We start from the raw sequence: 15,504 nt of genomic DNA on the forward strand, positions 1-15,504 counted from the left end.
GTGCTAGAGGCTTATACTCCAGGCGCTACGGGCGTATGACACGGGCGCTAGAGGCTTATACACCAGGCGCTACGGGCGTATGACACGGGCGCTAGAGGCTTATACTCCAGGCGCTACGGGCGTATGACACGGGCGCCAGAGGCTTATACTCCAGGCGCTACGGGCGTATGACACGGGCACTAGAGGCTTATACACCAGGCGCTACGGGCGTATGACACGGGCGCTAGAGGCTTATACTCCAGGTGCTACGGGCGTATGACACGGGCGCCAGAGGCTTATACTCCAGGTGCTACGGGCGTATGACACGGGTGCTAGAGGCTTATACTCCAGGCGCTACGGGCGTATGACACGGGCGCCAGAGGCTTATACTCCAGGTGCTACGGGCGTATGACACGGGCGCTAGAGGCTTATACTCCAGGCGCTACGGGCGTATGACACGGGCGCTAGAGGCTTATACTCCAGGTGCTACGGGCGTGTGACACGGGTGCTAGAGGCTTATACTCCAGGCGCTACGGGCGTATGACACGGGTGCTAGAGGCTTATACTCCAGGCGCTACGGGCGTATGACACGGGCGCTAGAGGCTTATACTCCAGGCGCTACGGGCGTATGACACGGGTGCTAGAGGCTTATACTCCAGGCGCTACGGGCGTATGACACGGGCGCTAGAGGCTTATACTCCAGGTGCTACGGGCGTATGACACGGGCGCCAGAGGCTTATACTCCAGGTGCTACGGGCGTATGACACGGGTGCTAGAGGCTTATACTCCAGGCGCTACGGGCGTATGACACGGGCGCCAGAGGCTTATACTCCAGGTGCTACGGGCGTATGACACGGGCGCTAGAGGCTTATACTCCAGGCGCTACGGGCGTATGACACGGGCGCTAGAGGCTTATACTCCAGGTGCTACGGGCGTATGACACGGGCGCCAGAGGCTTATACTCCAGGTGCTACGGGCGTATGACACGGGCGCTAGAGGCTTATACTCCAGGTGCTACGGGCGTATGACACGGGTGCTAGAGGCTTATACTCCAGGCGCTACGGGCATATGACACAGGCGCAGCGGCTAATTGGGTCATGCTGATGTACTAATGTGTTGCTTCCGTCCCCTATTAATCCGGCTGGGACACAGCACAGATGTCTCGGTGTAACAGTCGCTCAGCGCCGTGCGTGGAAACTGCACATTAGAAAGTCTTCGCTCGGATGATAAATCTGTTGCTAAATAGGAGGCGACTGGTTCTGGGGATTCTCAGCTACTAATGGCGACACTACAGTACGGAATAAATGGGCCCGAGCCGCTCATTATATACAATATTATAAAGCTATAGTGACCCCTGCACCTTGAGACTCAAATAAACTGTAACAGTAGTCGCCTGCCTTCAGCCTGCCTCCTCCCAATCCCACAATTCCCTGCTGCACACGTGATGTCACTAAGGAAAGGAACATCCCAGTGCAATGCATTGTGGGTTATGTAGTTCCTGCATGCTGTCTGTAAGCTGTGGAGAAGTTGTTACAATGTGTAACATCAGTGTTTTAGTCCCTCCTCCCCTGCCAGGATTTCAAATGATGCAGAAAGAGAAGAACTGATTTAGAATTAGAAAGTATGTTTTTTATAGAGAGACTCCCATCCTTTATAGGAACAAAGAGTAGGGGGTTTATACTCACATCTCTATAAATGTCCCAAAGTCTTTATTTGCGGTTTTCATTTTGCATTAAATTTGTAGGGATTTTCATTAGATTTGCTGGCCATTCAGTAGATTTGTTGGTCATTCAGTAGATTTGCTGGCCATTCAGTAGATTTGTTGGTCATTCATTAGATTTGCTGGCCATTCAGTAGATTTGCTGGACATTAAGTAAATGTGCTGGCCATTTAGTAGATTTACTGGCCATTTAATAGATTTACCGGCCATTCAGTAGATTTGTTAGTCATTTAATAGATTTACCGGCCATTCAGTAGATTTGTTAGTCATTTCATAGATTTACCGGCCATTCAGTTGATTTGCTGGCCATTAAGTAAATGTGCTGGCCATTTAGTAGATTTACTGGCCATTTAATAGATTTACTGGCCATTTAGTAGATTTGCTGTACAATCACTAGTTTTGCTGGCCATTAGATAAGATTTACTCTGCTTTCCTGCCTGCGGGGAGGACCCCTGAAAGCCCCAGGGAGCTGCTGATTCGAGTGAAACAGAACACAGTTCCTATCAGTTGGCTCATAGTACATAGTTGTAGTTAGTCCCAATCTCTCCTGCCATTGGGTTAGATCCCTGCGCTGTTTTAAGTACAGTTATAGGGTAAGTAGCCATGTTGGAAAATTCATCGCTGCCCCCCCCACTCCACGTAAGGACGAGGCTACCGCCATATCACCATATTTATCATATATAGATATTTCTAGAATTCAGCCCTTATTTAGAAAATAAACATCTCTTCCAATATCTATATTATAACCTGTTCCCTTTTGGGGCGATATCAGATATTAATATAAAAAAGAGCATTTCTTTGGGATTTCACAGATGAGCAAACGCTGTTTCCAATGCCCAGAACGTATTTTTCTTCCCCTCGGATCCCGAGCGACGCACCTTCCTGTGCCACAAAGAAACACTCACAGCCAAATAAAACAGCCGTCAGTTTATTGTTTCTTTATCAAAAACAGTAGAAATGTCACAATCTGGCAAGGGCAAGCCAACGTCAAGGGCCCCCGTAATGTAATTGCCCCAGAGCAATAAACTTCCTAGCCCCATCCTACAGCCCCCCCCCCCTTAGCAACAAGCAGGCGCAACCATAAGCCTTAGTCCAGATGTATCAACTTCGTTTGTGCTGAATTCCCCCCAGGGGGCGCTAGAGACACTAAATATCTGCAGATGGAGGTGGCGCATCTGGCGTTTACATGAGATCAGGTTCCCTGAGGCCACGTTCCAGGTGAAACGTTTCGTGGTTCATAGAGAAGATACAGATTTATGAATCCACATGGTAAAAATAGTCTTGAGAAATACACGGATTCTGGGAAAATACACATTTTCTTCATAATATTGTTCCCTGGAAATGTGTGACCATAAAACAACCCAACCTTATGTATTAAGATATAAAGAAGAGTGGGTGGAGTTTTGACGCTCAGGGTGCACTGGGGGTGTGGCCTAAAATGTCCAAATATTTATTATATTAATGGTGGAAAGTATGCAGGCCATAGCCAGGAAGCAGGGCAGAACAATAATAGCAGGTGGAACCGTTTAAGGCTTTACTTGCCCTTTAACCTTTTTTAGGCTGATGCAGTTTTCCGTAGCTAGAGTGCATGCTGGGAATTGTAATACAACAGCAGCTGGAAGGCCATAGAGTGGACCTGAAACTGGGCAGGACTTTCAATCAGCAATCACGACGTCATATCCCCACCCCCTATAGCATTGGCCACACCTCTGATGTCATCCCCCCACCCCATGACATCACCGCCCCCCCCCCCGCCTGGGTTTCAGAAGATGGCAACCTTTTCTGGTTGGCAATGACCACAAGCCTCTCCCCAATCAGAAAGCAGCTCCCTATTGCACACAACTGTAAGCCTTTGACCGTTAATATTGGCCGTGCCAGGGGCTTGTGGGGAGATAGAGGGGGGTTCATGCCCTCATATAAAAGGACAAATCAACCCCCAAAATGTTTTTACCTAATAAAAGAAAATATAATTGTAAGAGGTCAGATGTGACCTCACTTCCTGCTTTATTTCCCACAGTGTAGCTTCCCAGCAGCAGCCCAGAGCCCACTGAGCACGTGCGGTGCCACTGACACACCTAAGTGTCTAACAGTATCCAAGATGGGGAGCTGCTGGGGGCAACTTTGAAGGCCTGGGTCATTACTACTATAGGGCTGCTGTAACCAAGGTCGGACTGGCCCAGACCCAACCCTTGCCGGCGCTCACTTTGCCCGACTTTTCTCCCCTGACACGTTAAATTTACATTCACTCAGGGGAAGCCGTCGGGTGGGGGACCCTGTGGGGGGTTAGGGGGGCCACTGCTGGGGGGGGGGTTAGGGGACGCGGACGGTGGGGGCACCTGGGGTGGGTACCACAGTGGGCCCTCCATCCCCCAGTCCAACCCTGGCTGTACTTCTGGGCTAGTAAAATTAGTTCAGTATATAAAATGCAGCATTTCTAGCTTGACTTGTCCTTTAATGTGTGTCTGCCTGTATTTCCAGCCGTGCCTTTAGCTAGGAAGTCGGACTCGGCGCTGGCGGATTTCCCATCATGTCCCAGAGAGGATTTGATATCAAGTTACCGGGACAAATAAGGTCACGTTTCCTGAATCCCCTCCAGATAACGGGTCCGTCTGTCTCCCCGTCCGTCATGTGAATCAGCGCCTGTGCAATGGGACCCATCGGATCCTACTCTCTCCATAAAATAAACACAGTTATTTTCTCAATGACTAAAGGGGAAATTACGGATTCCCTGGAAAACATTAGTTTATGCAGAAAAACTGTTTTATAAAGGGAACGTTTGCCTTTAAATTAACTTTTCGTGTGTCATAGAAGGACCTGATCTAAGAAAATTTGCAGTTGGTCTTTGTTATTTATCTTGCAAGGTGTTTGAATGATAAGACTTCCTATTCTGGCTCATTTTAGCCCGTAGCTAAAAACTATATTGTGTTGTCAGGGGTCACCGACCCCGGCAACCAATAACGTATTTACGGCAAGGCATCAGTTTTATTGTTATTTTGTTATTGTTTATTGTTCCTCTCCTGTTCACCTTCCATGCTGATTTCATAACTACTCCCTGGTTGCTAGAGAAGTGAGCTCCTAGCAACCAGAGGACAGCTAAGAGCAGAAGAACAAAAAAATGTAAATAAATGAAATGACCAACTGCAAATCGTCTAGAAGCTACTTATAAAGTAGGAAACCCCCTGAAACCACTTGGCATTTTACATAGAATTGGGTCTGGGGAATACCCCTGAATGAAAGTCATTTTTGGGGTATCATTATGATCTGCTGTGATTGGTCCAATCATATTGATCAGAAGGGTCGTTTCCCATTTAGCTCATAATGACAGATACCAGATTATATCCTCCCATTGGGGATCTTGAGTGGAACCACGGCCTTGCTCTGCGTCTCGCCCCCGTGGGAACCTTCCCTTTCAAACAGAGCAGCGTCCGTCTGGCCTTTCAGGGAGAGATACCGCACCCCGACATTGTGCCAGTCTGTCATGTCCTCAATTTTCACAGGGCCGGGGTAGTGCTGGTCTCTATTCAGCCCACCTGGAAGAACAGAAAGACACTAAGGGATGTGTATCCTATCTACAGTCATTAACATGTTTGAGCTGCCATACTGCCTCCTCCTCGGCTGAACTATAGTCTAATATCATCCATAGAGTCACTTAGTAACAGTGCCCCCTAGTGGGAACGTTGTTAAGAACATTTAACTGGCTTTTCCATCTCTCAGGCATGGGGGTGTAGGTGCAGTTTAGGGTTGGGCAGGGGGGGCAGCAGCATTACTTGCCCCGTGCCAAACTGGAGACTCGGTGCCAAGCACAATGCTGGCAGCCATACCCCGACGTACCTCGCTCTGCCCAACTCTCACTGCTGGGCGCAGGGGACACTGTATTCATGGGGGGAACACAGGCGTCTTTGCTCCATTTTGGTGCAGAAAACATGGCGGATTGCGCCCATTCTTTGCACTTTGCTCCGCCGACAAACAAATGACCCCCCCATTGTGTTGCCTAACAATTACACAGGACCCTCGGACAAATGTCCCTTAACCATTACTATGCTGCCCACTTGCTGGTACTGCCATAGGCATCTGCACAATCCCATCCCTTATATTTCTCTCAATCTGCCTTTTCCATATTTGTCCAGTTTTGTGTTTATATTTCATTATCATTCAGCGAAGGTCGGAACAACCTGACCCGAGTCTCTCTCTCCCGTCTCTTCCTTATGGGAATCTCTATGGAGACTCCAAACCCAACAAGATTCCCCTTATCCCGCAGCCATTAATCACTCCCCATAACCCTGCCATCTCTATAGAGTTGAACCCTTTCTGTGCACCAAAGTGCATTTGGCACAGTGTTGCACGGATACAGCTTTTGCAAAGGATTCTGGGTTTGGCCAGATTCTAAGATTGTGGATTCGGTGGATCCCTATTATGACATTAAAGGGAATATAACCCTCAGTGCATGGAGATTCTTACCTTCTGGGGCCACTTGCATCGTTCTCTTGGCCGGAGTTCGAATCCAGCTGAGCGACGTTTGCGCCAAGAGGTCAATGGAGCGCGTGTCCGAGAAGCCGTCAATATCCTCCTCGCTCATCAGATTTCTGGCATTCGCCGAGCACAATTTCCCTACAAGAAGTCAAATTGCGGCTCAGCAATGAAATCTACTGCCTGGAATCTGCCTCATATTTCTCTTAAATTGGTTATTTTTATAACTGCGCCCTTACTGGCGGAGAAGCACTTCCTGGAAGGCTCCATTTAGCATGACGATGATGATGATAATGACACATAAAGGGGAAATTAACCATGTAATAAACTTTTAGCATGATGTGGACCAGTGATGGGGCAGCCAGTGGCTCCAGCCTGATTGGTGAGACTCCCAGTGTCTCTTCTGTTCCTTATGGGCAGACACGTCGCATTGTGAAGGGAAAACCACTTACTATGAAAACTCAAATGAGCCCATTTAGCCAAGGAGAGGTTCTCCCCGGCCCAAAGGAGAAGGAAATCCATAGCTGGACTTACTGGGTTCCAACCACAATCTCTGCTTATATTTTTAGCCCCATTTTTCAATTCTGTAGGTACAAGATTTGCAGACTAAGCAGCTGCCTCGATGCAAGTGACTTATCACTACCAAGCAGGGCCGCTATCACAAATCACGGGGCCCCTCACAACAACATTTCCTGGGTGCCCCCTCTTCCCATGCCCCGCCCCCCAATGGCCCCTCCCCCAGGGCTCCTCCCATCAGTACAAAGGACACACAGACATTGGTAACCAGGGCCCCCTAGAACATTGGTAGCCAGGGGTTATGTTTTGCATTGGTGCCAGGACAGGGACCCCCTAAAACGTTGCTAACCAGCCCAGGGCCCCCTAAAACATTGCTGGTCCTCCCCCAGTGTTCTCACTCCCCTCCGCTTCCTGCTCCTCCCTACGTCCTCCAGTATCCCACTAGCATCCTCCAGCTCCCTCCCAGCATCCTCCAGCTCCCCCCAGCATCCTCCAGCTCCCCCCCAGCATCCTCCAGCTCCCCCCAGCATCCTCCAGCTCCCCCCCAGCATCCTCTAGCTCCCCCCCAGCATCCTCCAGCTCCCCCCAGCATCCTCCAGCTCCCATCCCCAGCATCCTCTAGCTCCCCCCCAGCGTCCACCCCAGCATCCTCCAGCTCCCCCCCCAGCGTCCACTCCAGCATCCTCCAGCTCCCCCCTCCCCCCGGTGTCCACCCCAGCATCCTCCAGCTAAAGTGAGGATCGTCCGGGCCCGGAACAACTGCCCCCCCTGTGCCCCCCTTGATGGCGGCCCTGCTACCAAGACATGTGATATTTTTTTTTACACCTTTACAGGTATCTGCCCATATTCCCTGGTCTCTATCAAGGAGGGCAAAGCTGTAGGACTCCTATGGGATACAGTTTGGCCTTTGGCCACGGCACTTTCACTATATTGGAAAACCAAGGCATCACCAGTTCCCGGCTTGGAAAGGAAAAGTTATTTGCATTTGTCAGCGCCACTTTAACGAGATTTCTTTCCTAACGAGGCAAAGGGGAGCTGCAGTCTTACAACATAAACAATAGGGATCCATTTATCTCTCTCTCTGTATGTGTTTGTATAGAGGGCAGCCCGGGTCTAACAGGCGTCTGGCCCTTTGGCTAAGGACACGGCGTTCTTTAATCCTTCCGACTGTGAGGAAGTAAACACTCGAGAAGTAAATTACAGTTTCATTAAGGAAATAAACTGTTCGGAGCTGAAAATAGCAGGACAAATGGTTAAAGTGTCAGCGTCTGAGAACATAACGAGCCCCAGGGCCTGCACAGCTCATTTATTATATATAGGGAATAAAGTACCCCCTATTGTAAATGATAAGGATATTATAAGGCACCGAGGAGTTCCATGACCATATGAAAGCTCAAGGCTGTCCGAGGTGACTTCTAATATCCTCATATTTTACAACAGGGGGTACTATATTATAATACACAAGTTTTAGTGAGTCATGTGACAGAAATGACATCACTAAGCTCCGATTATAAGGATATCATTTACAGTTTTGTCCCATAGGGACATGACCAAACTGTATATTATATATTATACAGTGCTGCCCACTAAGCAGCTTAAAGGGGTAGTTAACTTTTGGTTTGCTATAAATGGCCAATTCTAAGCAACTTTTCAATTGGCCTTTAGATTTCATTTGTTATTGGTTTTGAATTATTTGCCTTCTTCTTCTGCCTCTATGCAGCTTTCAAATGGGGGTCACTGACCCCGGCAGCCAAACCCTATTGCTCTGTGAGGCTCCAGTTTTATTGTTATTGTTACTTTTTATTCCTTATCTTTCTATTAAGACCCTCTTCTACTTCCTCTACATCGTTCAAGCAAATACCTTGTTGCTAGGTTAAATTGGACCCTAGCAACTAGAGAGCTGCTGAACAAAAATCCAAATAATTCAAAAAACACAAATAATAAAACATGAAGACCAATTGCAAATTGTCTCAGAATACCACTCTCTACATCCTACTAAAAATTAATTTAAGCATGAACAACCCCTGTAAAGGGAAAGTTAACCTAAATTATTAAGACAAAAGGAAATTACTTTTCAGTTGATATCTATTTCCTATGTTTTGTATTTTATGTAACTTTATGTTGTAACTGTCTCCAGGGGCATTTACACTGCTGCTAGGGCAGGTCCAAAAAGTTCTTTTGCACACTGCAGTTCTAAATGGTTACAATGGGTAATACCATCAATACCCACTGGCCTTACAATACAAAGTTGCTCAACACAAAATCACAGGGTGCGGCCACAGATGGTAGACAAGAGATTCTGACTCTGGGTGGAGCTATAAGCAAAGGAAGGGTCGGACTGGGGGTTGCAGGGACCACCGGGGCCCACACGTCCCAAGGTGCCCACTCTGGCCATGTAACCCACACCCACCTCAGAGAAGTAGTAAGTAAAGGTCCCTATACACTGGCAGATCCGCTCGCTTGGGGATGAGGCCAAGTGAGCGGATCTTCTCCCGATATCCCCACCTACGGGTGGGCAATATCAGGAGAATCCAGGGTAATTCGATCGTTTGGCATAGGCAAAGTCGGTCCGGGGACCGCATCAACAAGCCAATGCGGTCCCTGATCCGACTAGATTTTCTAACCTGCCCGGTTGAGATCTGGCCAATATCGGTGGGGCAGGCCCGTCGGTAGTGCCCATACACGGGCCGATTAGCTGCCGAATTGGTCCAAGGGATCCATATCAGCAGGTACTATCGGCCCGTGTATGGGGACCTTAAGTGAAACACATCAGGCTGGGGAAGCGGCAACAGGGATTGGGTCAGGGCCACCGGGACCCACTAGGCTGTGGTTGATGCAACTCACCGACTTGAAACTCTGCTGCAATTGTTATAGGGTGCAACACATTTGAGCCCCCAATGGGGCAGGGGTTGGCCCACTGTATTTTTGTATAATGAAGTGTCCTTTGTCTAATTTGCCTTCCATGCATTGGCTGTGCATTCTCTTGTCTCCTATGTTTGTAGGTGGAGCTATAACAGGGAAAATACCTCTCAGTTGTGAGTGGGTGGATTCAATACTATATACCCTTATGTACCCAGATGTTCCCACAACAATATCTCAGATCTACACGGTTTACCTTTGTGTTTGCAAAGCAACTTGACGTAATAAAAGAGGTTGGTGAATAAGTTGAAGGGTGAAGGTGTGCCTGGCTTCCTGGTCATGTCTCGGATCAGCGTGGCTCTCCCAAATTTCCACTCTGTGTCCGACTGGGCTTGTATCCTCTGGTAAGTGTCACTCATCATGGCAATCAGTAGGTTGATCAGCACAATCAAGGTGACAATCAGGTATACGCCGAACACAAAACGGACAATAACAAAAGTAAACTGGGGAGTCCTGTTGAGTGAGGGAAGGCACCCGGGTTCAACGAGACCAAACAGGGAGAAGAACAAAAGGACTGTAATGTCAATGGGATCCTGAATGTTGGACTCACTGTGGACTGTTTCATTGAGGGACTGAGCTGAAGTGGCCTCGGGATAGACTGGTTGGTAGACGGCTGACAGTTGCATGGTGAAGGCCACATGGAACATTGCCAGTATGACGGCGAATCGAGTCAGGTCCTTTATCAGGTCTCTAATGATTATTGCCCATGGTCCAAAAAGATGGTGGAAGGTGAGGAACTCCAGAAACTGGACAAACGAGAGAGTCATGGCCACACCGAGTAAAATGTTTCTGGCAAACAGGCAGTGCAACCGATCTCTGTCGGAAAACAGAAAGGCCAGCAAATGGCAGAAGAAAGCCACCGCCGAAAACCCCAGAACAAACACTCGTATCCAGGCAAGGCCAGCTCTTTCTCCATGGTGGGTGAGTTCGGAGACAAGCGTCCCTGACAGCCAAGCCAGGAGAAGCCATTCATTCCAACATGGCACCATACGCCCTTCATATATCGGGCTTAGCGGCGGATAGACAATGGTCAGTATGAACAGAACAATCAGGAAGATGTGAGATGCCAAGTAACTCATGAACTTCATGATAGGGATCTTGTTAAACCGATGCTTGAGAGGTAGAGAGAACACCAGCCACACAGGCGGGCAGGCTAGGAACGTGAAGAACAACAGAACCAATTTCCACGTGGCCCAGTCCAGGCTCCCGTACCAGACTTCTGTCAAGTATTTCTGAACTGCTGGGTGAGCCACCACGTCCTTCTGCTCACACTCAATCAAACAATCCAATATGGTGGTGCATCTGTGGTCTACGGCCCGCAATATGAACCCGGCGTTTGTGCTCCCGGAGGCTATGGTGAGCAGCTCCGTGGCCATATTCTCGCTGTATTTGGCCGCATTGAGGAGGTCCACTGCTCGTTCTTTCTCCTTGAAGGCTGTGATGTTCAAAGCTCTAGAAAGCTTGACTGCAGTGTCCAAGGGGGCAATGGAATTAAGGATAAATTCCTGTATGACCCTGTTGTTGTTTAGTTTCCCACAGACCATCAGATCAAAGACGAACTGAAAGACAAAGCAACCAGGTAAACGGCCTATTTGGCCTATTCCTCTACGATTGTGCAAAGAGCCCGACACAACACAGAAGCCCCTAATATCCCTATCCCTGTAATCTTTTCCTTCAAAAAGTAGGAATAAATCCCATTTTTATATGCTGAAATCCAACTGCAAATCAGTTCTTCTCTTTCTGCATCATTTGAAATCCTGGCAGGGGAGGAGGGACTAAAACACTCATGTTACGAACTGTAACACCTTCTCCACAGCTTACAGACAGCATGCAGGAACTACATAACCCACAATGCATTGCACTGGGATGTTACACCTATCAAATGAGTTCATAAAATGTCTCTTTGGGCACAAAGCTTCATTATTAGAATGTTAGACAATGTAACACAATAGGAGGGTTATGGGAGAGTTTCAAGAGAGAGTAACTTGCCTTTCGGTCCTCAATCAGCTTTAGGGTATTGTGGTTTTTCTTCAGCAGAAAACTCACTACGTCCTGATGGTTGTTCGCCGCCGCGTACTGTATGGCGGTCTTCCCGTCTTTACACTCAAGGATCGGATTGGCGCCACATTCCACAAGGAATCGAATGGTATCTAAGAATCCGGATCTGGCAGCGAAGTGCAAGGGGCACCATCCATTCTGCAGGAGGAAATGGGCCAAAATGCGTCATTTTGTCTTTATATTAACTTATATATTATATGAACTAAGGAAGTCCTTGACCAACAAGATTTTCCAGAACCACAATATGTGACTGGAACCCGATGCAAGTTCTGAGTCTTGATTTGGCAGCTAAAGCAGAACTTTGATTTAAATAATGTTGGGACGTCACCTTATCTGTCACGTTAATTTCAGCTCCTTGTCCAATCAGAGCTCTCATCATTTCAATATGGCCATTTGCAGCCGCGAGGTGGAGACAGGTTCTTCCCCGCTTGTCCTTCATGTGGAGTTGAGATGTTGATTTGCTGAGGAGAAGGCCAACGACCGCAGTGTGACCATTCTGGGCAGCGAGGTGTATGGGGGTAGAACCCTGCGGAACACATATAAGTGTTAGCACAACCTGAAAACATCCCCCAGAGGTCACCTTGGCCCCCATGGTGAGTGACTTGTACTAGATATTAATTTTAGGAAGATTTCCGTTACTAGTTATTTACTCAAGGGACACTGAAGAAACCATTGCAGTAAGTGGCACATACATCAGTACCACACAAGGCCATCTGGTCAGATATTGACCATGCAAGGTCTCTTCTTCAGGGACATTGTGGAAAGATCTCGATCATGCAAGGCCTCCTCTGCAGAACCATTGTGGAAAGATCTCGACCATGCAAGGCCTCCTCTGCAGAACCATTGTGGAAAGATCTCGACCATACAAGGCCTCCTCTGCAGAACCACTGTGGAAAGATCTCGACCATACAAGGCCTTCTCTGCAGAACCATTCTGGAAAGATCTCGACCATGCAAGGCCTCCTCTGCAGAACCATTGTGGAAAGACCTCAACCATGCAAGGCCTCCTCTGCAGAACCACTGTGGAAAGATCTCGACCATACAAGGCCTTCTCTGCAGAACCATTCTGGAAAGATCTCGACCATGCAAGGCCTTCTCTGCAGAACCATTGTGGAAAGACCTCAACCATGCAAGGCCTCCTCTGCAGATCCACTGTGGAAAGATCTCGACCATGCAAGGCCTTCTCTGCAGAACAATTGTGGAAAGACCTCAACCATGCAAGGCCTCCTCTGCAGATCCATTGTGGAAAGATCTAGACCATGCAAGGCCTCCTCTGCAGAACCATTGTGGAAAGATTTCAAACATTTTGCCAAGATCTCATCTGTGCAAAACCTTGGTTTAAGAATGATTCCAGAAAGATGGATGGTTGGGAACTTTCTGGGCTAATTCTAACATCTGAATCCCTTTGGGAGCCCCTAATCATACTTCCCAACTGTCCCGATTTTCACAGGACAGTCCCGATTTTAACAGTTTAGACGGCAGTTCATGATTCTTATTGAAAAGTCCCTCATTGACCTTTGATCTCCTGCACTGAATGCTAAAAAAGATACAATGTGATACAATGTCTCTTAGCTTAATTAAAAAAGTAGCTTTTGGCAGAGAGCCCAGAAAAGTTAACAAGCTACACCTGCACCTAGATACAATGTTTCTCAAACTTAATTAAAAAAATAGCCTTTGGCAGAGACCCAAAAACGAATTACCTAAACAAGCCTTCATTCCTTCATTAGCAAAACTGTAATAACTCATAAAACAAGACCCCAAAACCCCCAGAAATCAGCCTTCAGCCATGTGCTTTTATATGGTCATGGAACTCCTTAAGAGACTTACAGTATTGTTAGATTTTACAACAGGGGGTACATTATTCACTATATTATTACCTGTCACTGCCCTGTTAATCATTATTACATACCTTAGTAGATGGCTGTACTTACGAACAGAGACAGGGACTGATTGCACAAAAGAACAATGCAATTAGTTACCTGGCGAGTGGTAGCGGTGTCGGCCTGCACCCCGGGGTAGTTCAGGAGAAGTCGGACCAGGCTTTCATGGCCGGACTGAGATGCCAAGTGCAGGGGGGTGTATCCTGACTGTAACAGAGAGAAATGCAAGTAACACAATTATATTTATTCATTATATTAAAGGGATTCAGTTAATAGAGCTTCTCCAGCAGAATCCTGCATTGTAATCTGTTTTTCCCATGGGGCTAGCCATATTCTTCATTTCCCAGGGTGCCACAGCCATGTGACCTGTGCTCTGATAAACTTCAGTCTCACTTTACTGCTGCGCTGCAAGTTGCAAGTTCTACCAACATATTGTGCAGCGCTGTACAGTAGAAGCAGGGACACAGCAAGCACACAAATGCCATACAAAGTCTGACTGGTACAGAAGATAAATATACACGGACTTACCTCTCTACTTTGCTCTTTCATGTGCAACAAATCGGGTACTGATTTTGGGGGTTCACTGGTCATTGTCGCTGGCACCTTGGTCAAAATTTCTCTGACAAAATCCAACTGACCGAAATGCGCCGCTACATGGAGAGCCGTGAGTCCAGTCTGCGGAGGGAGAAGAACGGCACGGTGAGTGCAACACGGGCCCAGTGTGAACCCAAGTACTGCGGATCCATAGATATGTACATATGGGCAACATTCATTAACCGACTTATGTCCATGTTAAACTGGTACCCCCTGTCCCACCCTGAAACCAGATGGGGCGCCAGGGGATAGTAAAAAGCAGGGGTGGGCAAACTTTTTGGCTCAGGGGCAAACAGACGGGCCGGGGGTATGACAGACGTTACGCCATCTCCGCTCGTCAGTCCAAATCTCGTGTGATGAGACTTGTGGAGTCGGCGGGCCGGATTAAAAAGCCAAACGGGCTTGATGTGGCCCGCGGGCCGTAGTTTGCCCACCCCTGGTAAAAAGGAAAGGCACAAACGCAGCATAAAAGGAAAGAACGGAACAGAAAGCAGCTAAAGGGGAAAGAACAAAAAGCAAGGGGGAATAGATAGGGTGGCCCCTTTTACTCCATAATACTGGGCTTTGGGCTGGCGGTGGGCTGTGATGTCATTTAGGGGTGGGTCTATGGTGTAAGGGGGAGTAAAATGGGTGGGCTGGGCAGGGAAAAGGGTGAATGTGACTGGTAAATGGGTAGTGAAATGGGCGGAACTGCAGGGAAATGGGGGCGGAACAAGCAGGGAAATGGGCGGAACAAGCAGGGAAATGGGCGGAACTGCAGGGAAATGGGCAGAACAAGCAGGGAAATGGGCGGGGCAGAAATGGGCCTGTGATTATAAAGGCTGATCAGCAGCGGAGAAGGTGAGGAAAGGGGGGATTTACAGGGTATTACAAATTTACCGGTAAGTACATTGCTACTTGTAATACCAGTGCCTAGCTGGGGATTTACTGGTTGGGCCAATTAAATGCTGGCAAAATGGCGACTCTAGGAAGAAAGGAGAGCAGGGGGAGCAGGGGAAGAACATAACAAAAAGCTGTATATTGGGGGCAGTAAATGAGGGGTAGTGGGAGAAACACAGGAGGAGGATGTTTGGGTTCCAGGCTGGTACCTACCTTGGTGCTGGTGATGCGGAACGAGACGCTGCCCTTTAACGCCTCGAGGACATGGATGTGCCCGTTCTTAGCCGCCAGATGGATCGCAGTCATCCCTTCCTGTCATTATCAGCAACACAAACATCACTATCCATTAGTGTCACCCCCACCGGGGCATCCCACTCCCCCACCGGGGCATTCCCACTCCCACACCGGGGCATTCCCACTCCCACACCGGGGCATTCCCACTCCCCCACCGGGGCATTCCCACTCCCCCACCGGGGCATTCCCACTCCCACAC

General features: G+C 48.3%; 1 protein-coding gene across 2 annotated transcripts in view; it reads right to left on the reverse strand.

The window, feature by feature from the left end:
- Positions 1 to 4,010: 4,010 nt before the first annotated feature.
- Positions 4,011 to 15,504, reverse strand: part of LOC100492885 (serine/threonine-protein phosphatase 6 regulatory ankyrin repeat subunit C-like) — a 56,454-nt gene continuing 44,960 nt past the window's right edge. The window contains exons 21-29 of one of the 2 annotated variants that reach the window (XM_031904411.1): positions 15,225 to 15,323; positions 14,067 to 14,213; positions 13,638 to 13,745; positions 11,988 to 12,185; positions 11,591 to 11,797; positions 9,798 to 11,160; positions 6,158 to 6,307; positions 5,029 to 5,229; positions 4,011 to 4,339 (exon numbers count right to left, since the gene is read on the reverse strand). In XM_031904411.1, the coding sequence (XP_031760271.1) occupies positions 5,033 to 5,229; positions 6,158 to 6,307; positions 9,798 to 11,160; positions 11,591 to 11,797; positions 11,988 to 12,185; positions 13,638 to 13,745; positions 14,067 to 14,213; positions 15,225 to 15,323 (2,469 nt within the window). In that variant the 3' untranslated portion in view covers positions 4,011 to 4,339; positions 5,029 to 5,032. Of the gene's footprint in view, positions 4,340 to 4,675; positions 5,230 to 6,157; positions 6,308 to 9,797; positions 11,161 to 11,590; positions 11,798 to 11,987; positions 12,186 to 13,637; positions 13,746 to 14,066; positions 14,214 to 15,224; positions 15,324 to 15,504 lie in introns of those variants that run through there. The other variant, XM_031904410.1, reaches the window with a different exon arrangement.

Source organism: Xenopus tropicalis, chromosome 6, assembly GCF_000004195.4.
Source record: "Xenopus tropicalis strain Nigerian chromosome 6, UCB_Xtro_10.0, whole genome shotgun sequence".
NCBI classification, from domain to species: Eukaryota; Metazoa; Chordata; class Amphibia; order Anura; family Pipidae; genus Xenopus; species Xenopus tropicalis.